The 27,166-nt window shown below is 43.7% G+C and overlaps 2 protein-coding genes across 2 annotated transcripts; both read left to right on the top strand.

Moving 5' to 3' along the window:
* Positions 1-326: 326 nt before the first annotated feature.
* Positions 327-11,016, top strand: elmod3 (ELMO/CED-12 domain containing 3). Its single transcript, XM_053871526.1, has 13 exons — positions 327-453; positions 1,685-2,274; positions 3,094-3,165; positions 3,272-3,346; positions 3,435-3,504; positions 4,213-4,275; positions 4,349-4,437; positions 4,685-4,808; positions 4,964-5,086; positions 5,655-5,785; positions 6,398-6,474; positions 6,559-6,686; positions 6,763-11,016. The coding sequence occupies exons 2-13, from the start codon at positions 2,248-2,250 to the stop codon at positions 6,990-6,992; spliced, it is 1,209 nt and encodes a 402-aa protein (XP_053727501.1). The 5' UTR covers positions 327-453; positions 1,685-2,247; the 3' UTR covers positions 6,993-11,016.
* A 4,168-nt stretch (positions 11,017-15,184) lies between these two features.
* Positions 15,185-26,577, top strand: aebp1b (AE binding protein 1b). Its single transcript, XM_053870293.1, has 22 exons — positions 15,185-15,960; positions 17,403-17,567; positions 17,633-17,695; positions 17,767-18,285; positions 19,976-20,050; positions 20,429-20,488; positions 20,690-20,773; positions 21,748-21,819; positions 21,894-22,003; positions 22,405-22,544; positions 22,620-22,704; positions 23,434-23,578; positions 23,647-23,735; positions 23,838-23,961; positions 24,042-24,238; positions 24,352-24,528; positions 24,599-24,762; positions 24,829-25,277; positions 25,430-25,569; positions 25,662-25,761; positions 25,823-25,989; positions 26,051-26,577. The coding sequence occupies exons 1-22, from the start codon at positions 15,735-15,737 to the stop codon at positions 26,417-26,419; spliced, it is 3,720 nt and encodes a 1,239-aa protein (XP_053726268.1). The 5' UTR covers positions 15,185-15,734; the 3' UTR covers positions 26,420-26,577.
* Positions 26,578-27,166: the final 589 nt, after the last annotated feature.

Below are 27,166 nucleotides of genomic sequence, written 5' to 3'. Positions count from 1 at the left end.
TTCACAAGCAATACGTTTTTTATTGGAAGGTTAAGTACATTTTTACCAAAGAAAACTGAGTAAATGGATAAAACCTCATTTGTGGATACATATAAAGGCAGACTTATTTGATAGTACACGAAAAAAGGTTAAATAAATAACCTCATTGTAATTTAATTTTATTTAAATATCATATTCATTGATGGGCCAATGCAATATTATTTGGTCGTTCAATTAAACATCTATCTTCTCTAAATTATAATTACGATTTTTGTGCTGTATTTTCAAATGGACTTTTCCATAATCTTCCATCTGAAGTTCCCCCTCTTCTTCCTGAGAGAGGAAAGCGATGACGTAATGAGCTAAGGTTTTCAACCGGAAACTCCAATTCCCATGATGCATCTGTAATTACCGTGGCTACTGAAACGGGGGAAGGGAAGCTGAGATTGGAGGGAGAAACACTCACTAAGTCAGGTACTTTTCAATGCTCCTTTTCATTTCCCATACTTAAACCAACTACTGCATATTGTAGTCCGTTGCAGGAGTCTCACGCCTGTAGTATTGAAACACATTTAACCACGTTTGAAAGCTAAGACCGACTCCCTCCATGTTAACTTCCAGTTAGCTCTGGAGTTAGCCTGACAGCTGGCTTTTCTCTTGTCGGCAAATATGTCTGTATCTTCGCGCTTGCACCCGTTTCCGTTTATTTCGGTGTTTAGTTGTAAGCTACGTCATTTTGCTTTTTGGTCGTGTGACAATGCGGCGGCCTCAGTCTGGTTTGTGTGAGAAGAGGATCTGCGTCTTTGTGCCTGCGGGGCTGCTAGCTTGTTGGATGCTACAGATAACGTCGGCTTCTGTGGCGATGTTACAGTAGGCAGCTGTCAACTGTCACACACCCTCGTCTTCCTCCTCACCAACTCATCTGCTCCAGCTGTCACTGGGTTATTATCAGTGACATGTCAAAATAGTGGGACGATTACGATCTTTTGTGGGACGTCAACTACAACCGATTTGATGCCTTTAATCTTTATATGCAGCGTTTTAATGATGACAATTTAAAGGCGAATGTAGTGTCCCCGTTTATGTCTGGATAAGTATGCGTTTCTTCACAGGACTATCTTTTATAAGCATGTTGTTTAAAACTATAAAACAGGTTGTTATAGGACTACTATTATTTGTTGTCATTGTACGGAGGTTTATAGTTTCAAATTACAATTTCAATTGCTATTATTTTGACCCTCGTACTCCAATAAAGAGCAGGATGTTAAATTTTAATTCATTCATTCATTCATTCATTTTCAATGGCATATTAGTGATCAGTGGTCAGATTTGCGTGGTGAACTGATTGATGGTAATATAATTTTAACCAAACTTATGAATACCATTAAAGTATTTAATTAGTTGATCTACTTATTTAACTATTTGACATCTGACTCTGCTTTGGTTTTACCCTATAGGGTCACCTTAATAAAAGCTTATGTGGCAAGTCCTTTTACAGTGACACACAAATTTGGGTACACCTGTATTTTTGACAGTTAGACTCAGATTTGCTTTTTTGTTTTGTTCAACCCCCTTGAGATTTAAAAGTTGGTGTCTCTTCACTGCATTGTTGTATAGTTAACTTTAAAGTTAACTATACAACATAATATAACATATAATGTTAACTTTATCTATTCTTTTTTCTGTTTCAACTTTTTTTCCACAGTGAAAACCCCCTCCTCAGGAATCGATTTGAAAGCATCAAGGAAGGCCGTTTTTGTTTGAAGTTGTCTTGAAATCCAAAGTAATGAAGAGCCTTGGGTGGGAAGAGCCCAGCCCTGAACAGTTATGTCATCGCCATCACCACCCAGGTTTCGTGCACATCTGATGGGGCCAAGGAGTAACCTCACAGAGATAAAAGATCTGTGGAGAAGAGGGAAGCTGGCGGTTTCCCTAAAACGTCTATGTTGATGGTTGGACATTTTCTCATGCTCTTTTAGACTGATATTTTCACATTCCTTTCCAAATAATCAGCCCCGGGCTGCAGATCGTTGGTATGACTTCCACAACATGGACCGATATCATCACTGAGAGTTAAGAAGAGTCCAACTGAAATGGGGACTGTTTTCACTGATGAGGGAAAAGAGAAACTTGTCATCACTACTCATGTACACTACAGCAGTCATGGCGGTCCTTACAGCAGCTCCTAAGCACCAGTCTGTCCAGGACTTGACAAGCCTTTAGAGGCCAGGATCTCACCCACGCTTGCCAACCAACAAAATCCATGCAATGGCTGAAGATAATGATGTCATTGAGGTAAAGTCCTGCTATGTTTGACCTTATAATCTGATTGTATTATTGTGCTCCGTCTCTCTGAGCCAGGTAGCCACACCTGTTGTTTAAGCTATCTTCATGTTATTGTTACCATGGCAGTGCCACCACCTACAGATAATGGGCCTCCATATTTGTTTCATAGTCGACTATCTACAGCTCATATGCAACCGTAACGTGTGTTTAAAGACCTAAAGTCTGTAATCTCTCCTGTGGCTCTCCTGGCATGTTGCCGTGGCACCAGCTGACGGTGCTTTTACCCTTATCCTCGCATGGGTTTTGGTAGTCGCAACATCACATCTTACATGCTTGTCTTAATCCTTGTGTGACACCTTGTTTAGAAACATTTCAACAAGGCTCAATTTCATGACTGATAGTCAGTTGTTATGGTGTGTAAATTTGACGATTTGAAAGGCCCTGCTGTAATAATAATAAGGCCATTTTAATGAGGAGCATTGCAGTGAGACTGCTTCTAGTCTAAATGCTATTTTAATGTGTATTTAAACTGTTTGTTTTCCCTTCCTGGATAAGTACTCGGTCCATCAGCCCAAGCAATGGCTTGCTTTGCTGTTGGCAGCTTTGATGGCTTGGCTCTTACTTATATAGCGCTTTCCATGCTTATCCAGCGACAAAAGCGCTTTACATTCACCTCTTCATGGCAGTAGACTGTGACGCTGTGCGTCATCTTAACCACAAACCAGGGTTAAGTCTCTCGCTCAAGGACCCTGACTGCTTACCCTGACAAGGGTAATATCATTGATGTTTTCATGTCAATAAACCTCTTTGTGGTTGAACACTGTTTAGGGCCTAAATGGTTTGTCCCATGAATGTAAACCATCTGAGGAGATCTCCAATGGACACTCCAACCACAAACCTGTAAGTTTACTCCACCAAGCACACACACCAGAAAGTCCATAGCTGCTTTAAAACGTATTAAAATGTAATGTAGACAAGTTAGTGAAACCAACTTTCTCTCCTCAAGGTCATGAATGGAATGATTATAAGTCATAATGCCAAAGATCACAGCACTGGCAGTGCACCACTCAGATCCTTGCCGGTAAATCAATTTCTAATTTCTCCTCAACATCACTGCAGCTCTTATTTTACTACCATCTTTGAGAATATAACTTTTGGTTATTGTCTAGATATCAGCACTCAAGGAGAATGGTGTTCTGCAGAGTCTGGCAGCTGGAGGGGAACAGGCTGAGGTTGAAGGTGAGACTCTTATTCCCCTCTGAAGATTATGTTTTACAGATACCTGTAGCCTGTTGTATAGGGAAACCTCCCTGGAGTACGTGGTTGTCTGCTTTGGGGATTGCATGGCCCGACTGATGCAAATCCTATGTGTTACGAGCCCTTATGTGCATTACACAATTCCAGGTGAAGGCTGAGCACAACAATCTGTTTAATTTCAAACAAACAAATGTCCAGATTAATACAGCAGATTAATACAAATTAATACAGACTATATATATATATATATATATATATATATATATATATATATATATATACACCTTTCCTTTTTTACTTTTCCCCCAAATAATTTTCTTCTTCTTACTTTAGAAGACTTCTTCTTAAGTTATAGTTTATTTTTTTCTGTCATGCAACCTAAATGTTGTTAGACATTTCTTATATGCCAAGTTGTGCTTAGTTGCTCCTGAGACTCTTGTTGCTCTTGTGTCTGAGTGGGTTTTGATTTTTTTTTTTTTACATGGGGAAAGGCATGTATTTCAAAATTCTCCATGACATGATTGAGCAACTGGAAGATCATTTATTTCGGTGATTACCTTATAAGGACATGGTCACAGTTGCAGAAGATAAGAAAAGAGTCTATGTTTTTTTCCCCCTTGCATGTTCTTAGGTTAACATTGTTACTGAGAAGCTGTTAAGCCTTTACTTTGTTTTTGCTGTTCTCTTCAGAGGAAAATTCAGAATTGGAAAAGGCTCGAGAGGAGTGGGAGGCTCTGGAGAACATTCAACCAGGTCGGGTTCATTACACATATTTTGATGACTAAGTTGGTGTCTTAGCTAATGTTATGTTCATCAACACATGTAGCTCTCACGGAAGACTCCAGCCCAACCTCACTCATTTCGTTCAACGAAGCCCTGCAGTACTTCCAGACCACAGACCTCGGGGACCTGCTTGTAAGGCGCCCAAACTGCTCTGATAAAGAATTCATGTGCAAACTGGAAGGTTTACTCTTTCCTCTAATTTTCACATTCTTATCACGTCCTGAATGAGTCTGTGATTTCAAGTGAAGAGGCGTAAAAGTATAGACAAAGTTGTTAATTCTAGTTCCTGTTTATGTAAACACAAGTTAGCCACATAATGAACTTGTGACACTCGTCTAACTATGCAATGTTAAGGTATAATATCTCAATGTACCTGCAGAAGAACATCCAGCCAACTATTCGCCGAACAGGCCTAGCTGCCATCACACACTTCCTCTTTGGACCGCCACGCCTACACAGGGAGCTCCTGGAAGAGCGAGATCTGGTCTTTGCCATCGCACAGTGTAAGTCTTTCTCCAGTCTTGTTTGTCTTAAAAATGTCCTGCCATGCACTGCTGCAGCAAGTCGGTATTCTCTATTCTGGCATCTTTTTGTTCAGTCATCAAGTAAAAACTTATCCACTGCTCATCCATAATGTCATGTGTTTGTGTGTCTGTAGGTCCGGTAGACAACAGCCAGAGCGTCCATATGCGTGTGCTCCAGACCATTTACAAACGCTTGACAGGCAGTAGGCTGGACTGTCCTCGCTATGGGACACACTGGGAAAACATCGGCTTTCAGGGTAAACATCACCTCTAATGCTTAACCTCATGGGGCATTTGTGTGTTGTAAAATAACTTAGTGTTTCCAGTTTCAACGCCCTGATGTCTGAATTGTCTTTTTTTTAAGGTAAAGAATTTGTGGGTTTGTTTTGTAGAGACAGTTTTGTGCATTCAACTGCTATTTTAATTTCTTGTGCTGAGTGTCTCAGACCACCCTTTAAACACTGCAATTTGCTAGAGAGTGTGCCACCATTGAGATGTTTTAGGTGGAAATGTCCTAAAACAAGTTGTAAAACCTAAGCTTTTGTTCTCTTGCTCTTATTTACTTAGATTTTCTGCTCTACAAGGAATTTAAATGTGGCTTGTAATGTGAATTGTGTTGATACCAATTGTTAACTATTTCATGCCTGCAATCAAATAAGTTTAAAATGTACTCGTCAGGATCTGTTTTGTTGTGATTTTAATCATTTATGTTGATTGCAATTCCTTGCGTGGCCAGTATTGACTTCAGTGAGGGTGTTTTACATCTCCCTTGTGTGAAGCTACTGCAAAGATAATGGATTTTGAGCCCATTTTCTCTCATTGAAGGTACCGATCCAGCCACAGACCTTCGTGGCACTGGCTTTCTGGGACTGATGCATACCCTTTACTTTGTCATGGACCCAGAGACTCTACCTTTGGCTCGAGATATATACAGGTTATCTCAGCACCCTACTCAGGTATCAGCATGTCTTATCACGTCTCACATTGCTGTCCAGCTAGAGTCATTTTTCTAGTTTGACTTGTTGCTAAAATTGGATTTAGCTAATATTCAATTTGCTTTTTTAAAGAGATAGGTTTGGGTAAGGACCAATAGCGTGTGTAACTCAAGTTACAATAGAAAGACACAAAAATCCTTGGTGGTTCAGAGATGAGGAAGAATGTCAACTGTGGATCAGATAAATATTTGTTACAGTTATGTAATACACCATGGCGGCCGCCAGGTAACGTCCTAATGTACAAATTGGCTGAGTGAATATACTCCCAAGGAAAACTTTTGGATCAATAAGATTTTTCTCTATTTCATTATGCCTTCATCTCTAACCATTTTCAAGCTACAACCTTTTGAAATATTGACATCAAAGTGGTATCATTCATTGAAAAAGTCCCTAAATAAACCTATGGCATTCCCTGGTGGTCTAGCTCCCATTTATTGTTCGCTTCTTAAAACAGTGTTTTATCTAGTGTCCTTTGTGTAGTTGGGGTTGAGATTCTTTCTAGTTTAGACGATGAATTCATCAGTAAAGTTTGGGTGTGTTTAAATATTTTTCATGTGATGTCCTCTGTTGCAGAACTTTCCATTCAGTGTGATGTCAATCAACATGACCCGCATTGCTCTGCAAGTACTCAGAGAAGAAGCCTTGTCAAAGTGAGTCACTCATCTGTTTCTCTGATTTACACATCATCTGTTTGTCGAAACTTCAGATCTCATCGTGTTTTATTGGTTGATCAGGGAATGTAACCGTCGTCAGCAAGTGGTTGGAGTGTTGAATGAGTTTTTCGTCGCTACCTATCTGCACCTTTACCAATTGTGGAAGAGCCAACAAAAAACTATTGCAGACTCTGGCTTTGTCATAAAAGGTGAAAACCTCAGCTCATAATTCTAAGCACATATGTGGGGTCTCATCTTGAGCTTATCTTCTCGCTTACTCTTTAGAAGTTGAGCTCTTTGCCAAAAAGAACCCTAAGCAGATGCTCCGTCGACTTGAGGTCTTCCTGAAAGAGAGACGTGCCGGTGGAATACCTCGTGGAACGTCACCAGATCCCCAGACCCAGCAGTCCTCTCCCAACCTGGTGGAGCGAGGTAAAGCCAAGGGGAAGGAGATGCACTTCACTGGGGTGTGTGATCTACCACCGGACATGGAGGGAGAGGCCAGGCTCATCTAAGCTAAAGTGTGTGTGTGAGTGAGCGAGAGCGAGAGCGCGTGTGTATCTTGATCATGAGTGTGTCTGGCGTCTTATTTGAAAGCTACCAGACCCTAATCAAGAACTTGTTACCTGAACCTTCCAATAATGCTGGGGTGCTGCTGAAGGTTGTCACTCAAAGAATATTTAAATTAATTTATTATATTTTAACAGAGATCAGTTAAATATACAAACTATTCAGGTCAGATGTCTAAGAAAAAAGAAAGAATATTGCACTTTTGTGTGAATTTAGTAGCCAAATTGAAAGCTGCCATTTGAGTTACAATATGTAGAAGTCTAAAAATCTATATAGGTGCATGGCATGGAGCGATTATTTCCGTGTAAGTGCTCCGTCACATGAGCATGCTGGTGACCTCTAGCTAAAAATGGGGGTTACGTTTATGTTAGGAAAAATCAGAAAGATAAAGAATCTATTGATCATTCTTAGTGGACTTCGAATTAGCTTTGTGTTGTTGGAGAGCGTGAGTGAATTAAATGCTATCAAAGATGTGAAGAAATGTGAGAAGCTGCAGTCCAAACTTGCTGTATAATATTGAGGAGATTAATTCTAACTGTGACTGTCGTCTTCACAAATAGCGCAACTGTTGTGTTGTATTGGAACATTTCCGCAGCTGGTGATGGATGGAGTTACCGTGAGAAGGATTCACTCTAACCACACCAGATCTTGTGAGCATTCTTAGTTGGTCACGGTTCAAACCCTTGAGATACTCTGAAGCTGAGGGCTTGACCTGGCCCTCAGTAGTCTGGTTTGACCTTTCTCTACATTCCGTTATGAAGCATGCGATTGTATTTTATAATTTCTGAAGATTATTTTGTGTGTGTGTGTTGGTGTGTGTGTGTGTGTTGGTGTGTGCGCATGTGTCTAAACAATGAGCGGATATAGATGGAGGGTGCCTCTCTTTGGAGATGTATGGTACAGTATGCAAGTCCAGCTCTCATTCAAGATAATCAAAACGATCGTGCTGTGTCACAATAGACATCGTTCCTAAATTCAGGGTTTGTGTGCAAGCTAACGTTCTTGTATGGCTGTCTCTGTGAGAGCATTGTTTTGATCAGGCCTTACCCTCTGAGATGCATTAAAATGGCAAATATGCGTTTTTGGAAACAGCAGATATTTAGAAGCACTTCAGGGTCAGAGGTGAGGGCATGTGTCATGTCATGAAATGTCCTCACTGGGGTGTGTGTGTGTGCGTGCGTGCGTGCGAGTGGGACAGGAACTGACTACAGATGGGGTGTTTTCCTTTGCTCACAAAATACCAGCATTACTAAGTACTTAACCCATCAAGCTGTGGTGATGGTACTTTTGTTTTACCTTCATCAGACGTCTCTTAACCCTTAGTCTGCAGCCCCAGATGGGTGGAGATTCTCAGCAAAGCTGGCTCTTACTCTGTGCCGAAGTGAAACCATCCACCATTATTGTAGTCTTGATCCGTAGCATGTTCAGGTAGCACTAGTACTGTAGCATCTTTTAGCCTCCTTTTTGGTGAAAAGCTTGTTGATGTCACCTGTCAGCAAGTCTGCAAAATGTTACTAATATAATAGCACATTCATTTCATCTCTGCACTACACTACTTTTACCTGCAGATGGCGCCATTGTGCTGGTAATGCTGCATTCCATTTGTGGTCCGAAGTTGTTGAGGTTCTCATTAGTACAAATGAATAAATAAATTTGAAACAAATCAGTCTACCTTAGATTTAAGTGCGTCTGTGTCGACATTCCCGCGATTAATAGATGTTAAATCTCCCAGTCCAATTGAATTGAGAACGTTTCTATTGGGACCGTAAGATGCTCAAACCACCTCCACTGACTTTGTCCTGTGCACGGAAGCAGTGTCTCTCCTTTGAGTCTCTTGCTGTCAATGCGACCATTCTCTTTAATATAAGGGAAGGCCAATTTTCTGATTTTTGCCTTTGACAGAACTCATGGCCACCATTGAAGTTAGGATTTTAATTATTGCAGCACTTTAACATCTGGTTGAAGTTAAACCTCCTGGCACCAAGTTGCAACTGATCTTTTTTTAATCAGTCAAATCACAAAATATGCAGTTTAATCGAAAAATAATTCACTGTTCACTGGTTGAGGATTAAAGATTAGCTGACATTAAAAAAAAAATGAAACAATCAATGAATGAAATAATTGTTGGTTGAGATGGGCCAGGTTGTCCTTCCTGCAGTGGGGGGCCACTTTGATTTGTTAATTTTTTTTTTTGTGAATTGTGTTGCACGTCCTATTTAGACTCTGTGGATTCATGCTGTGACCTGTACATGTCTGACAAGATCAGCAGCCCTGAACGGGCCCTCAACTCCATGGAGCCTCCACCTCATTCACATGCACCCGTGCAGTTCGTGACCACCTGCCCTGCAGGGTTGTTAAACACTGGATGAGTTACAAGATATCTTCATTGAAAACATGTTCCTATGGTAGTCTTATCAGCCTTTTTTGCACTCTCAGCTAAAAAATAAAACGTGCGTTTTTGGTGCAAGAGTGCCTGATGGGCTCCGAGCCCTGTGAGCTGGCCGCCGCTCCAACTCAATCCTACATCCCACTATTGTTCCCCTCACTCTGAAGCAACAATCCCTGGTACATTAACTTTAACTTTTGAGCAAATGGAATGCAGCACTTGATCAGACTTGGCTCCATCTTGTGTTCCCAGAAGAAGTGAGAGTGTGGCCTGTGTGGAGTTTGTTTTTTAGTTCCCCTTTACATCTTCATTGATGACACAGGCTTGGTAAAACAGATTCCCAGTTGAGTGCGTCTTTGGAGGTGATGAGTCCCTTTCATTCCGTTTGGCATTACCCCCAGAAACAAAAATGAAGTTTTGCCAAACTTTTGCAAGTGTCTTGATGGATCAGGAAATTTTGCACTGTAGATATTCGACGTGTTTGTGTGCGATGGAAGCAAGAGGAAACTCAGTCAACAGCCATATTGTTCATCAACAAGCAACTCTCATCCAGTCAGTGACATTTGGGTTTGTTCATTTCAATCCAAGGAGCAGTACAGTGTGTGTAAATCAGGACGTTGTATATAGAGAATCAATGATTGTAACTGTATGATTGTCTGTAGGGCATTATACTGAAACACATCACTTACCTCAAGAGAAATATCTTTCCTTCCAGTCTTCTCTCTTCAATTTCTTCAACTTGGGCCTTCTCTCATTCCAACCAGACTCATTGTCCCATCTATATACGAGAACTAAAGCTTTACTTAATGGCGAGCTGTTATGAAAAGCTAGTCGATGTTATGTGTGCGATATTTAGACACTTTTCTTATCGCTATCTAGGCCAACACATTAACAGACTGATAGGATCTTATTGGAGTTTGAATAAGCAGGTCTCACGTGGCTTCAGTGGCGGTACGGTTTTCTTATGCTGTGTTTTAAATGTTCGATGTGAAGAAAACACGCAGAGGCAACCAGACGTTCACAGGTAGTGTCACAAACAATGCTCAATCAGCCGTCATCCTTTTGTGCTTCAACTGTCTGATTTCTCTTCACGCCCAGCGGTTTCCTTTCTGCTCAGATTTAAAGCATTGGTCATCATCAGTAGAAAACCTCCTCAGTTGTGAACCAAGAGAGAAAAAGCTAAACAAAATAACAACACGGGTCCCTGCAGGACGTGAGATGCTCTGAGAGGTGTGTGGTGTGAAGTGCTTTCAGCAGCACCTGGACTGATACAATCACTTCTCTCAATCTCCTGCGCTTTATATGAAGGTGTTTTACTGTTGCTGTTGTCGTCATGTCCCTCAGAGCGTTTTATGACTGTACCTTGATTGTAGAAGCCCTATTTTATACCAAGAGTTATTCCAGAATACACTATGTGCTGTTGTACATTTAATGTATTGTATGGAGAAAGCTTAATAAATGCTCTTTAAAAACGTTCTACACGACTTTGCATCCGTTTTGGGAGGTTGGAAGGGGTTCAAGGAAGGGTGGTCCAATGAAGGATCACAACCTCACCCATGTGAATGAGTCAAACAAAGGGACATCAGTGGTCTGATGGAGGTGAGTGTCTTTGTTTTTCATTCCAAAATGAGCTGAAGTCCAGTGGTGTGTATTTGTTGTTGAATGATGAAAGACTTTTCCTTGCTGGTTCCAGGTTAAGTTCATCTGTGAGCTCCTGGACCTTCGTACTTCAACCAGCACCAGCAACCGAGGGAGGTATAAATAAGTGTAAAAGTCAAACTCCTTAATTTGACACGCTCTCTCAGTGGGACTTTTATAAACTCTAAATAGGCAAGTCGGGCTTCATGGATCTCTTCTCCACGCACTTCAACATTTAAGGCTGTAAACACAGTTGATTTGAGCCACTTTCCATGGCCATGGCAGCCAGGTTTGTGTCGCCATTCTGGCCATTGAAAGTTCATTGTGAACGTTGGAAATGAAACCATCCAGCTGGCCGTGGGGATCCAATCACTGTCGGCTTCTTACTGTTCCATGGACCTTTGCCCTAAAAGAAATGGGTCAGTTGCACAGTATTTCCAGTCTGGAGGGCTAGTTCCTGAGTTGTTCACAGATCAAAAAGCAGTGGACTGGGAAACAGATTTGTTTTCGCATTCTTTTAATCATGTTTTTCTAAATAATCCACTGACCCTTCTCTGTGGGTGGAGTGTTGTACTGAAAGATTTCATTGGACCTGCCACATCATGGAGCACATTTGTGTAACTTAAACGCCCACACGCAACCTGATGGACAGCAAGCATCAGTGGGTTCCATCTACTCACAACCATACGGGCAGTTTACGACTAACTCACACCCTGTGAAAGTGTTGTGATTGTACTACCAAAGAACAAAATGCGTCTTCAATTTCTGCACTTTTTCTTGCTCTTGTTCTGCCCTATGTGCGGATGTTATATTGAGTTTGTGCCTATGGAAAGACACATTGTCTAAGCACTGTACACTTTGAGGTCCTGCATGAAGTGGAGAAGTTTAAGTATCCTGGGGTCTTGTTTTTGACTGAGAGGGAAGTGAGTTGGCCAAAAGGCAAAGCTTTCCATTTACTGATGATCAATCTCTGTCCCGACCCTCACCTATGGTCATGAGCTGTGGGTCATGTCCAAAAGAATGAGATCATGAATACAAGTGGCTGGAATGAGTTTTCTCTGACAGGTGTCAGGCGTAGAGTAGCGCCGCTGCTCCTCTGCATTGAGAGGAGTCAGTTGAGGTGGTTCGGGCGTCTCCTGAGGACGCTTCCCTTTGGAGGCGTTTCAGGCACGGCCAACTGGGAAGAGACAGAGGGGGCAACCCAGGACCAGGGGGAGGGATTACATCTCTTCACTGGCTGGGGAGCGCCTCAGGATCCCCCAGTTGGAGCTGGTGGATGTTGCCCAGGAGAAGGGCCCAACCTTCTGAAGTGTGTGTTATATAACCACTTTCGCTTGTTTCCTTTAAACTTATAACATTTATACAAACATTCTAATCATTTTCATTTCCCTCCATTTTGTTTCAATACTCTGCTTGGTCCACTGCTTGGTGCTGGTTTAGAGATCTGGGGTCACCACCGAGTGAAGCCTGGTTCTGCATGATAATACATCTGCACTCAATCAGACCCGCGGCCCCATTTTCACAGATCCAGATGACTGGGCCTGCTGAATCACCACAACACACACAGGATGGAAATATTTTCGACCAGTCAGCAGAAGACTATTTGGCAAATCTGCTCGTAGAGTTTGCCTTGAATTCTGAGAGGTGAGTAGTCATGCTCTCCAGAAGATGTCAATAAAGAGTGGTATCTAACAGCATTGCTCAGGTCGTGTGGTATGAATGAGTCTCCATGTGGACCTTGAGAGCCTGCTGGAACACTGCACTCTTCTCTCACTCTTCCCTCCCCCCTCTCTCTTTCTCCCTGATGTCATTGTTTCCTGCCCAGTAGATGCTGACGCTCACTAAAGCAGAAAGATCACCTTATAGTAGTTTCTGTTTTTCAAACCTCGATATGATGAAAGCTGTTGTTGTGAGGAGGAGAGGAAAATACAAGTCCAGCCTGAAGAAACACTCTAAAAAAGAGAAGGGTATGTTAGAGCTTTGAGTGGTGAAGAGGAAATCAATCGGCAGCAGTGAGAGAGTGTAAACATCTCTCAGGATACTTCAGGGTCTCTTGTTTCACTGAAACTCAGTGGAAACCTGTTGACTCTATATTGTTTGTTTGTCGCAATCAAAGTTACTTCAAGAAAATGTAAAAATAAGACTTTCTGCTAGAATAGCTTTGACATCAGAAGGAGTGTAGTAATGTCTAGACTTTTGGGCTGATGCTATTTCAGAAGTGGAAAAAATATCACATATTAGAATCCAGTGTGATCCTTTGCTTTGCTTGCTCTTCTTGGAATATACCCGGGCCATCATTACTATAGGAAGAGTGGAATTATATTTATCAATTTTTTGAAATTTACACACAGAGAAAATGTATTGCATTGACATGGAGGCGGACCACAAAGCAAAGTAGTGGTTGTTGGATACTGGGCCTTCCTCAGCTATTTCCAATAGAGAAGATCACTTACATGTTAAAGGACAAAGACAAATATTTTGGAAAAAATGTGGGGCCCTTTTTTGGAGCTTGCTAGTTTTAGCAAGAGATTAAAGGCACTTTTGTAATTTTCTTGCTAATTCTACTGTGGGTTTTTTTTATTATATTTATTTATGAATTATTATACATAGTAAATATACTTATTTTTTAATAACCAGCAGTAAATATTAATAAACAGTTCTTTCTCAATTGATGATATCCAACAATGTTCAGTTTAAATGAAACCTTTCACTTATTGTTTTTGATATATTTTTTATTCATTTGTGACTGGTTAAATAATGTTTTTATCTCTTGTGTTGTGCTACATTTTTATTGTGACCCACATCATTTGAGTTGCAGTTTTCTCAAGTAAACAAGCTGCACTTAAATGTCATTTCCTTCTGAGAAAGTGTCTGATGACAAACCAAAGGTGAACAGATCCATATTTTCTTCCCTGCACAAATAGAAATTCTGGACTTGATTCCGTCCAGATGGAAAAGTTCCAAACACTAGATAATTTTTCAGAATTCCACTGTCCTATTAGACAACATTATTGCACAATATCACACAAATATTGTTATTTCCAGATGCTGAAGGGCTTCGACCAGCTCAATAATTAATGTCCATAGCTGAAAAAAATGCAGACGCACATCCCTGTTATTATTATGAGATAGTTGGAGGAGGAGGAGGGAAAATATTTTGTAATATTTCTCCAGATGAGGCCTCCCCTTAGTTTGATCCTACTGCAGTCGCTATCATCTTCTGCATTCCTCTCAGCCGCAGTCATCTCGTCTCCTACTGATCCAGGAACGTGCTGAAATCCATTTATTGAAGAGCAGATTTTCATCCACTAAACAAATGCAATCCCATATAAACAATCGAACCCTGCTCCGTATTTGTTTTTTTAAAAAGAATCATGAAACAATTAAAACGCTAAAAAGGCACACATATTTTCCAAAAGACAACAAGTGGAAGCCAGAAATGTTTTCATTTTTCTGTTTTCAGTCTGAAAACTAGGTCAAACTCACGTTTCTGCACAATCTTTTTGTCCTCCATCGTTCTGTATTGTCGAGCAACAATAGTTTTCTGCCTTAAATGACTCCCTAGAAATATTGTTGTTAAGTTTGAAACCCAATAATTGTTATTCATTTTTCTTTTGCTCTTCATATTGCCGTCTCAATTCCTGAGATTATAAATGATCATTTTCCCTTCACGCTCACCTCTAACTCTTTGTGCCTTTGCACTAGTAAAGGAACTCTTTAAGTCTTCAGTAATGTAAGTTTTAATTTTGACATTATATTAAAGGAAAATGTGAAGTTTTTTAAGCACACCAGCTCTCTGCAAGTCATTCATGAAAACGTCTTCATATAAATCATAAAACACTTTTACAGTTGGAGAGTGAGAGCCATGATCTAGTGAGCGAGTAACTGTGGTGAAAACCTTGCTGCCGACGTTCAGGCTGTTCTGATCTAAAACTTTGGATGAAGGTCCACTGGACGTAAGGGAGGACAAACCACAACAACTACACAGGGGGGAAAAAAAGAACTTCAATGAAACTTCTGAATGTTGTCCCTGATTTATGAAACGGTAAAACCTTTCCCAAGCATTTCTCTCTTTCATGATTGTTTTTTTTTTTTGTTTCAAACACAGACAAATCTTATCCTCCCCCTTCAGCCCGTCCCGGTCTGGCTCCTGGTTCTTCCCCTCTCTTCCTCCTCTGGAATTCATATTCCCTGGAGTCACTCCTCGCTCCTGCAGCTCATTTCTGTGCTGCGAGGTCAGCAGTCTCAGCCGAGGAATTCATGAGGAAGACTGGACTTGGAGTAAGTGGACGTATCCTCGATCGGCCGGACCTCCCTCGCCATCCTTCTCCCCCGTCCATCTGAGCGCTGCACCTGTTCTGACTCGTCGGCCAGGTGAAGGGGAATCTCTGCGCTGTTGTTTCAGCTGACCACTGGCTTGGGGGCAATTAAAGCGTTTCATTTGGTTGGACCGCTCCTTTGCTGTGTATCACCGCCTGTCTCCCTTTAACCCACCTCCCCTCCCCTCCCTCCCCTCCTCCCTCTGCAAGTCAGTCTAGCCCAGTCTGAGTCTTCTGCACAAACTCCTCTGCTGGAGTCAAAGTAGGAAGAAGCAGGGGATAAAGGTGAAGAGGAGGTCCTCACAGAGTTGGTCTGCTCTCTGCGGTGAAGAACTCCAGCAACTATGAGAGACCAGACTGTGGTTGGCTCTGTGGTTCTTTTGGCCCTCTGCTGCCTGCTGCTCCCCAGGCGAGGAGACAGCGCTGGTGGGATTGTGTCTGTCCAGCAGACGCGCGAGGATCAACCGGACTCGCAGCTTGACCTGTCCCTGGATAGAGATGATGGACAAGTGGTGGATTCAGAAGGACTGAGGAGGATCACAAGGGACACACCGGAGGTGCCACAGACAGGTGAGTGATCAGTTCCCTGCCTCTACCTAAAGTCCAGGTCCCTGAGAGAACCACTGCGCTGGGGTTGGACTGAACTTTTTAAAACGGTCGGCAAGAACTTGACTTTAAGTGACTTTTCTGAAGATACGATAGATAGACTTGAAAGAGGCAACACAGCCTTTTATTGGCTATGTTGTAGAACATTACTGATGCAGGAGCTTTGAAACAGGACGAAGATGTAGAGTTGAGATGGAAACAGGAGGTGGTGGGATGCTATGTCATGCTACTGAAGGTCGAGCGTTTGTACTCCACGTGCTCATTCTTCGTGACGTCCTTGTGTCGGGTATAAAAGAGGATGAGAAAAGATTTGTGTCTTCCATCGCAAAACGTTACTCCCAGGGATTCTTTGAATAAATCTCTATAAGGAGCCCTAGTCTGATTCAACTTTCCTCATTGAAAAACTCCCCAGAACAGCTGTTATTTCAGTGTACTAACACTTGAGATATCGTGTGCGTGGTCACTGCCCTCAAGGTGAATCAGCTGCAACTGTGGCACCTGCTCGCGGTTAAAGGTTCCTGCCTTCAAGAAAGAGCAAGGGAGGTGAAGAGAGCGCCTCAGAGAGAGTTGAATTTAAAAAACTGTGCACTGTCTCAATATCTTGTGTGTATTAAGCAAGACTCAAAGTGTGACGTCCGGTGCAGGGTTTCGCGACTACTCTAGACAGAAATGTCCACATGCATTGTGCATAAACATTCAGTTTGGAAACCAGGTCACCAGAAGCAGATCGCATCTTGTGGAGCTGCTCTTGTGACATAGGTTCATCATATTTTCAATTGAAAATGATCGGGGTTAGGTGTTGTTGTTATGAAACAGTAGAGTGCCAAATGGATTTAGACTACTGTATAAGGCTCAAGAGATGCTTGATATCGTGGTGTATTCTTTCGTCTGGACTATTATAAATATGAAGCAAAAGACAGACTCCCCGAGTGGAAACCTTTCCACGGATAAACACTGTCTCAGGCCTGTGTTCACAGCTAAGAATGAGGTAGAAGTGTTTTTTTAGCGGATTAACTGGGCCTTGGAACCGACTCTTAAATGCATCCTGTCAGTAATAACTGAGGCGATAGTGACACATTTATTAGCAGTCTGGACGTACGTGTGTCATCGGAGGGAAGCTGCGGTTTCGGCAGCACAAACCGTGGAAAAAAAAAAAGTTTCCACAAATATGTCTGCAGAAGTACCTCAAGCTTCTATTTCCCCCTTCACGAAGGTCCTTTTTTCAAAGACTATTTCTCATTCTTTTCAGTAGAATGAGCAGCAGAGAATTTCTGAACATCATTTTTAAACCTTCATATTTCATTTATCTTCTTCAAGCTCTAGTTCTTATTTTGGTTGCTGTGTATTAAAAATATTGCAGCCTCAGCATCCATTTTTGTTTATTTTAATTGGATTGGATTATTTAGGACGAGTAAGGAGGGCACCGCAAGATGGCAAAAAGAAGAAGGATAAGAAGAAGAACAAAGAGCCTAAAGATCCTGGTGCCACCAAGAAACCCAAGAGTGAGAAGAAAGGGAAGAAGAAAGACAAACAAAAGATAACCACAACAACACAGCCCCCCACCACAACAGGTGAGGGAAGAAGTCTGGTCTTCAACCATTCAGACAGCAGTTATTGACGTTTGTGTTGTCACCAGCATCACCAACTGAGCCGCCCACCCAACCAGAGACCTACACTGACTACTCCTACCCTGACATTGGTAAGTGAAGAAGCAATGATCTCACCATGGCCATGTTTAATGCTGGGCTTTTCTCTCCTTGTCTTCATCAGAGGATGATTACTGGAAGTCAGAAGATGACTACTGGGAGGCCGACCCCACACCAGCCAGGCCTCAGCCTGAGACCCAGACTACAGACCTTCCATACTCCTACTGGAATCCTGATGAGGAAGGCACTGCTGCCACGGTCACAGATGAAGATGGAGATTACTGGAAACCCGAGGAGAAGGATCCGTACATCGCTGTCACTGATGGCTACGATGACTACTGGAAACCAGATGAAAAAGAACCAGAACCGACAGCGACCGATAGCTATGACGATTACTGGAAGCCAGATGAAAAAGAAGCAGAACCGACGCCGACTGACATCTACGATGATTACTGGAAACCAGATGAGGTTGATCCAGTTTCAACTGTGACCGACAACTATGATGACTACTGGACTCCAGAGGAGAAAGATCCGTACGCATCTGTGACCGACAGCTATTCGAAGGCAGTGGAGCCGACGCCGCCTGCTCCTGAGGTGGACGGCAATGCTGGGACGGATGACAGCGATTACTGGGATGCCACATGTACGTCTGCTTGAGTTTTCCTTCACTTTATTCTGCTTCGCTTTGGAATGTTTTGTGGGTCTTAACAAGCGGACAGCACACAACAAACGCTACACAAACTGCAGCAGTAAAAGCCAAGACACATATAAAAGACAGTTTGTTTTGGAGCTGAATTTGAACAAATTCTGTTTAATTTAACTCTGTGCATGTTTAAGGGAATTGGTGGTTGGGATTTTTCGGTAATGGTCCTGGTCCTTCTCACTTCCATGGATAGCTACAGAAGGAGTGGGGACTGATGACACGCATTTTTTTTTTTTACTCGGTGTGCACATTGAAAGTTCCCCATTCAAATACATAACAAATATATTTCACACATCAGGGATAATATGTTTGTGTGCTTGTTTACTGAGGGTGTCTGCTGGTGTTGTAGCTGAGACCTGAGCATGCACTGATCAAGTCCAAGCCCAAGTCTTCAAGGGCGCAGTCGAGACTAAGATCAGTGAGTGGCCAAGATCAAAAGGAATATACAGTAGAATACAGACACATAAGTCTATTAGTCATATAGACACACACACATATGTTTATTTTCTCACTGAACTGAAATACTATCATTGGAACGCACTAGTAATTTGATCTGAATTCAGTTGTTGGTCTCTGACACAGTCTTGACTACAACATGATACGTACCTTCACTTCAACCTGAGGTTTGCTGGTGTGACCCTTCTGGCTTAGTCAGTGTCACACCACATCAAACTAAAGATTGTGGTTATAATAGTCGAGTTGTGGCTTAATTATGAGAGTAAAAAAAACCAAACTAATTATTACAAAATAATAGACACAATTCTTTGAGAGAAATGGTACCCAAGGAAAAATGGAATGCACAAACAATAACATCATAACATATTATGCCAAGAAAATGGTTTTATGGTTTTTTTTTATAAATACAAACACAACTAGAAAAACACACACAAAAGGTTTTTCAAAAGTAATTCAATAAAAGGCACCAAATTGAAGATTTGTGATTAAAGTCGAATAAAATGTAAAATGCCAATAATACAGAATATCCAGTGAGGTTGCATTTTTTTATTTAAAATATATATATATATATATATATATATATATATATATATATATATATATATATATATATATATATATATATATATATATATATATATATATATATTTGTCAAAGAAAGTTTTTGTTAAGGGGTACAGACTTAATAATAATCATACAGCTCTTATGCATTTATGTGGAGAATATGGTCTTCATGAAGTGATTAGACCAAAATTATGAACATGCCTTGTTCAAGAAAAATGAATGTGGTATTAATTGGGATGAGGAGCATGAAATGAGTCCCAGCCATGAGGATGTGGGTTTTTCTTCTCATCAAATAAGCAGCAGCAGCCTGACAATCCACTGATCTCAGCTTTTCTCACACCCGACTGGTGAAGCGCGTGCTCCTGATCTTCCCACACAGCCCTTACAGGATTCAGTCTGACACCCAGGACTCCGATCCTGATCTCCTCTAGACGAGCACCATTCACCCTCAGCCATAATGTAACCAGTTTCCCAGAACCATCCTCAGGTCCAGACTGAGCTGTCTCATTACTGCCTGTTTCCATGCCGCCTCTCAGTATTTCCACCAACATCTGCAGCCAAAAACCTTCCTACTACTCGCTCTCATTTTCTGTTTTCCTCCTATTTCAGTTGAGGTTCCAGATAACCTTCCCTTCCCAGATGGTAAAGAAGTCAGTCCTGAGATCACGGTCGAGAATCTACCAGGTAAACACCGGCGCTCGGATGTGGTCTGGTTTCACCTGTACCTTTATCGGAAATGACTTTTACATATGAGGCAATGAGCGATCCATGTGCGTCACTTAGTAGTGGAACTGAGTGAACCTGACCTACTTTTCCAGCAGCCACAGTTTTGACAGGAATTAACAAAAGCTTCTCATCAAATCTGGATTGTTGTGACGGCAAATGAGAAGTGGAACAGCTGTAATGACATGGCAGGTGTTTACATTCACCCAAGCAGGGAGAAGCTCCTCTGTTGCTGCAGATCAGGCTATAAAGAGCTGCGGATGAAAACAAACCGTCTCATAAAACGTCACTGGTGATGAAGCCATGTTGTCTGAGGGAAACTTTACTGTTTCTCCACAGAGGAGGCCACATCTGTCCCGCCGAGGGAGACGTGGTATGACGACTACGACGACTATTCAAGTACGTGCTTGGAATCCCACACAAGTCTGATTAAAGCAAGAGATTTTCTGCCAGCACAGCAAAAAAAAAAAAAAAAAAAAAGAGTCGTACTGACATGCTTCCAGATGTGTGAATGTGAAACGGCGTGACGTTTTTAGTGCCCGTGACTGAGAAAACTGGTGAAAGCCTGTGGTAATGACCCTGTCCAAAATACTCCCCCAGGTAGGAAAGTGGACGAGGCTGAAGAGAAGTGGATGGAGAGAGAAAGGGAGAGAGCAGCCAAGGAGAGAGAGAGAGAAGCCCGAGGTAAGACCATCCAGATGTGGACTTTTCAACGTGCGCAGTGATATGGTGTTTGGCTGTCACCGTCGGAGCGTGAAACCTTTCGGTGATATTTTACATAAGAGAGTTTGCTTGTGATTTCCCAGCATGCAACGGGTACTATTGAATCTGGCTCCAATTTGGAGCGTGGAGGAATGAGGAGGGGGAGCTGACCACCTCCTGAACCTTGGACCCACTGAACTGTTAGGAGAAGACTATTCAAGTCAAAAAGAGTGTGTAGAGGTCACGATCCGTTTATTTTTCTGGTGACAGGACTGTGGCTGGCTTGGGATGTCGGTCAGAGTAGAGGTCAGGTGGAGGTCAGAGTTGGACATGATTAACTGCCCCTCCAGGGCTGGGGTCAGAGGGCACTTCCTGTGTGCTGGATTCAACGCCAGCGAGGTTCAAGTTGAAAAACGCTTTCAGTTCAATATGAGTTGGAGATGGAGGACAGCTGACGCTCAGAGCAAACGGAGTGAGACGCAGATGGTTCCCAGACACGTGTGTGGAGAAGATGAAAGCGAAACTACGTGCTTCAAGTATGAGCCAGACTTTCGGCTGGTTTCTTGTTGCAAGCGCCAGCTCCAGTATTTTCTGTGTGGTGTTTGTGTGACCTCCCTGTGGGTGGGTTCACTGCTGGCACTCCGGTTTCCTCCCACAGTCCAAAAACATACAGAGATAAATTGAGTACTCTAAGTTGTCCGTAGCTGTGGGTGTAAATGGTTGTTTGTCTCAACGTGCCCTGAGAGAAGCAACCTATTCTGGGTGTCGCCTACCTCTTGTCCTAAGAGCAGAAGGACTGATGTATGACTTTTATCATCTGGAGCCTCCTCCATAGACACAAACAGGAATTTGCAAAAAGTTTTGTTGTTGACTGTCGACTGGATTTCCAGGCTTTATCCGACTACGACCAGTTCCCATGTTACCTGATCTGAATTGAATGAAAATATTCTTTCCAGAGCGAGAAGAGAGACTGAGGGAGGCAGAAGAACGGGCCAAGAAAAGACCAAAAGTATTTAAGGAGCCAAAGAGTGAGTTCTTTTCAAGAATGAGTCCGTTGACTTGAGTCCTCTCTCCACTGACTTGGTGAACGTGTCTGTGTCAGAGTGTCCTCCGCTGGGGATGGAGTCGCACAAGATCGAGTCGGACCAGCTCTCGGCCTCCTCCGTCTTGCAGTACAGTTTCTCCCCTCAGCGGGCTCGTCTCAACACGCAGGTAACATCAGTCACGGCTGGCTCCCAGCGCCTCCTCAGACCGTTACTTACCTGCTGCCGGGCCCGAGAATAAACACTGGGCTGCAGACACGTGCTGGAAAATAACTGCTATTATTCAACTTCCACGCTCATTTCCGACTTTTCAAGTTTCCGTTTGTAATCGGCTCAAAAAAAGGCTGAGCAGCAAAGTACATCTTCCCGGGCTGGACGCCTCTCATTGCTGGGTACGAAGTCCGGTGTGTTAATGTTGGACCGGAACCACAACAAAGCTCTGTCTCCTCCAAAAATATAGCATCTTTTCCGCCCTAAATATGTGTGAGGAAGCAAGCTGAATGCATTTTTTGTTGTGTTCTTCGGATGAGAAAAGGTGTTTGATGTGTCACAAACGCTTGTGTGTATCAGGGCTCTGATGATGAGGACAACGTCAGAGGTGGCGCCTGGTGTGCAAACTCAGAGGACAGAATCCATTGGTTCGAGATAGACGCACGCAGAGAGACGGAGTTCACCGGAGTCATCACGCAGGGACGAAACTCCAAAAATGAGTAGGACCTGGGCAAAAAAGTTCATCGCACCTCTCTCGATTTTTAATGCTCTAATCCCTCACTGGCTTGTTTCAGGAGCGACTATGTGACCTCCTACTTCCTGGCCTTCAGCAACGACAGCAGAGAGTGGACCACCATCCATGATGGTTACACTGACTGGGTGAGAACAGGGGTCATCTGGGCAGCGATGTCTAAAACCCAAATGACTTGAAGAAACATATTTATTTATTTATAGTGCATTATTCTTTCATTTTAATTATAATGCATGTCGCAGACCTGGGCAAAAGTGCGGCCCGGGGGCCAAATGCAGCCCTTTGACTGTATTTATGTGGCCTCATGGAATCAGAGCAAAAAAAAACTGACACTGTTTTTTTGTCCCTTAAAATACATCAGAATTGAAAGTAGATTTTGAAATGTATGAGACATATTGAGAATCTTTTGAATGGAATGTGGTTTAAGTGGAAAAAAACACAACAAACCAACATTTTCTGTGCATTTAAGAGTAATTTCATAGTCAGACATGATGTCATCACTTGATTTTTATTTTCAATTTTCTCTGACCCTCCTGTCTTTGGGTTTGACGGCCCCTCTCAACCGTCACAATACATAACCTGGCCCCTAAGGGAATGGAATTGCCCACCTCTGGTCTAAACCTTGGTAGCTTCTTTCTTCCTATGCTTTTTCTGGGCTCAACTTACTACCGTGACAAATTTCCATCCAAATATGTTGGTAAAAAATGTACACTCCTTATATAAAAGTGGATGGATTTAGATCAATCATTGTTCCAAATTGAAGTTGAGCTCTCTGTTTTTAATGAATGCACAAAGGATTTGAACGAAAAGATGTTTTTATTGCCTGCTGTTACGCATGTTTGTTCTGCTCTCCCCAGCTGTTTTTTGGAAACAGTGACGCAGAGACCCCAGTGATGAATCAGCTAGCAGCGCCGGTGGTGGCTCGCTACATCCGCATCATTCCGCAGAGCTGGAACGGAACCCTCTGTATGAGACTGGAGGTCCTGGGCTGCCCCCTGCCTGGTCAGAGCCACACACTGCCAACACCCACAGTGACACGGTGGTGGCTGAGAACCTCTGCTCTCCCACAGATCAGGACTTCGTCCTGCACAGACTCAATGAGGTGACTCCAGTGGACTACTTAGAGTTCAAACACCACAGCTACTCCGAGATGATTTCAGTGAGTGTTTTTCCTGGAAACCCTGGTGGCTGTTTTGATTTCATTGTGGTTTATTTCCTCTGAAATCCATTTGAAACATTCTTGCTTTTGTCTCACGCTCAGCGGATGAAAGCAGTGCATGAAGAGTGTCCCAGCATCACCCACCTCTACAGCCTGGGCCGCAGCTCCAGTGGGCGGGAGATCATGGCCATGATCATCTCTGGGAACCCGACCGAGCACGAGATAGGTTGGGTTTCCTGTCGCGTCCTGACTTTTTTAAAGAATCGTCTCAGCGTCTATGCTTCTCTCTCTGGGTGATACCGACAGGAGAGCCAGAGTTCCGCTACACAGCCGGTCTCCATGGGAATGAGGCGGTGGGCCGAGAGATGCTCCTACTCCTTATGCAGTACCTATGTAAAGAATACAAGGACAGGAACCCTCGAGCTCAGCGGCTTGTGGAGGGAATCCGCATTCACTTGGTTCCCTCGCTGAATCCAGATGGACATGAAAGAGCTTTTGAATTCGTAAGAAATCCCATTGTCTTCACTGGATTTGAAGTCGCTGCTTCATTCTCCAACTTTCACTCCTGTTGTCTCTTCAACACCAACTCACCGCACTTTTCACTTTCTTCCTGTAGGGGTCAGAGCTGAGCAGCTGGACCACCGGCCACTTCACAGAAGATGGCTTTGACATTTTCCAAAACTTCCCGGATCTGAATACCATCCTGTGGGATGCAGAAGACAAAGGACTGGTGCCCAAAGTGACCCCCAACCACCATGTGCCCATACCAGAGAACATGGAGGCGAACAGCTCTGTGAGACTCGCCGCCTCTTGAGGAAGACTCATAAAAGCTTGGTGCTGAATCAGAAAGCTGTGATTGACAGATCGCCGTGGAGACCAGGGCCATCATCTCCTGGATGAGAAGCTACCCGTTTGTGTTGGGCGCCAACTTCCAGGGCGGCGAGAGGATTGTGGCGTATCCCTTCGACAGCTTCCGTCTCAACAAACCGCCTGAGGACACCAAGCCTCACAGCCGCAAGAAGAGACAGTAAGCCTCCGCCCCTGTCTTCTCCCGAGGTCCAAAACAGTGTGTCATGACGCCGTCTTGCCTCAGGTACGAAGAGGAGGAGCCCTTCGATGTGACGGCGTGGGGGCGGGGCTATCAGGAGGAGCCTGAGGAAGACTGGAGGGGCAGAGGTTATGCTGAGCCAGCGGAGGAGTGGCAGGGCCAGGGTTACGACCGGGGCTATGACCGGGGCTACGACCGGGGCCATGACCCAGGGTACGACCATGGCTACGACCACAGGCAGGACCCGGGTTACGACCACGGTTATGGCCAAAGAGAGGAAGAGGAGGACACCAGAGGAGGCGGGTATCAGTACTCGGAACCAGAGGACGAACCCCGGGCCATCCCCGACGAGTCGCTCTTCAGGTGGCTGGCCATCTCCTACGCCTCCACTCACCTGGCAATGATGCAGAACTTCCACACCTCCTGCCAGGGAGACACGGCCGTGGGAGGACATGGCATCGTCAACAGAGCCAAGTGGAGGCCTGTCTCAGGAAGTAAGCACGGAGGAGAGGAGTTTCCTCTCTTCTAGATGGCCTCTCCTTTATTCGTGGTGCGGGTGGGAGGGGCTCATTCTGTCTTCTTCGCTGTCTTCTTGATGGATTTCAAGTCTGTCATGTGTTTGAAAGGGTGTGTCTGCCCTCTGCAGGCATGAACGATTTCAGCTACCTGCACACCAACTGCCTCGAGTTGTCCATGTTCCTGGGCTGTGACAAGTTCCCACATCAGAGTGACCTCTCATACGAATGGGAGAAGAATAGAGAGGCCATGCTCGTCTTCATGGAGCAGGTTAGTAGCTGTCAGTGTTGGGGTAATATAAGGTACTGACCACTGCAGACGCAGAGAAACACGAACTGCTCGAGTGTGTCTTCTTCACCCAGGTTCATCGAGGCATCAGAGGGATTGTGAAGGATCAGCTAGGAAACCCGATAGCCAACGCCACAGTGTCCGTGGAGGGCGTTAACCACGACGTCACAACAGGTTAGCTTCTGACTGGAGAGCAGAACTGGTGGCAGTGAACTGACACCTCACTCTCTCCCAGCTCCCTCCGGGGACTACTGGCGTCTGCTGAACCCCGGAGAGTACCGGGTGACGGTGCGAGCGGAGGGCTTCTCACCTGAAACCAAACTCTGCGTGGTGGGCTACCAGTCAGGGGCCACCACCTGCAGCTTCAACTTGGCCAAATCCAACTGGGATCGGATCAAACAGGTGAGGTGGAACTCGGGAACGGTCGGGCTGGACCTCGGCTCACTTTGTGTTCCATCCTCAGATCATGGCTCTCCACGGAAACAAGCCCATCCGTCTGCTGAGCAACGGCAACAGGAGACCTCAGTATCCGCTGGTCCTCAACAGCAACAGGCGCGTGGTCTCGCACGGCTCGCATCTGACCAGCGAGCAGCAGAGGAGGCTCCGGATCGCCCGCCTCCGTCGCCTCCGACAGCTGAGGCTTTTGAAATTGAGATCCATGACGACCACAACGTTACCACCTACCACCACCACCACGATAGCCACAACGCCAGTGACCACCCAGTCCTGGTACAACCCGTGGTTCATAGGGGAGGGGCAGTCCTCCACACCGGGCGGCTTCACAGACTCCATCCTGGACTATAACTATGAGTACAAGATCGACGACTATTAACAGACACACGCACAGTCACATATCAAACCAGCCCCCACCCCTCCGTGTCTGCCTACCTGTAGTTACATGAAGGAACCCAAAGGTCCACAACAGGCTCAATCACTTCAACTGTATGATTTGTATAGTGCAACCGTTTCCAACTATTAAACAGAATTACCTCTGAGAGAAGCAGAGACTTTTCATTTCCCTCCTAACTGTCCTTTGCAGTACAGCCTGTCTGAGTAGAAACAGTCGACCTGTAAGGAAACGCTTCTGTACTTGCTCTCTGGAGACCTGGCGCCTCAAGGACAAGAACCTGGGTCGATTTCATACCCGAACATTGAGTACACACCAATTGATCTGTGTGAATGCATGAATCTATGCGCAGTTCTTTCATACAAATACGCAAATCATCTGTAAAGTAGCTGTGTGCAGGAGATTTTTTGTATCCATTTACTCCGAAGCAACATAATAGAATACAGCGCAAAACTACTCACTGAAACACCACATTTTCTGTGCACACGCATCATTGTACATGAGGCTCGAGTGTCATTTTTTTTTCCAATTTCCCGCCAAACGTATGTCCATTTTGAACCATTTCATGTTGTTTGCATCATCCAACAATGCCAGACCATTCATTTTTTGTTTTGTCTTAGGAAAAATGTCATTTTTAGGTATTTTTCACATTTTTTTGGGCCATCTTTTAAATCCCCCTCCTTTCATGCACAATTTTAACCATCTCTTCACATGTCATGTTGTTCTTATGAT

This window comes from Synchiropus splendidus, chromosome 7 (assembly GCF_027744825.2).
Source record: "Synchiropus splendidus isolate RoL2022-P1 chromosome 7, RoL_Sspl_1.0, whole genome shotgun sequence".
Lineage (NCBI taxonomy): Eukaryota > Metazoa > Chordata > Actinopteri > Syngnathiformes > Callionymidae > Synchiropus > Synchiropus splendidus.
The sequence above is the reverse complement of the archived record's forward strand: the minus strand, read 5'-3'. Positions and strand labels throughout refer to the sequence as shown.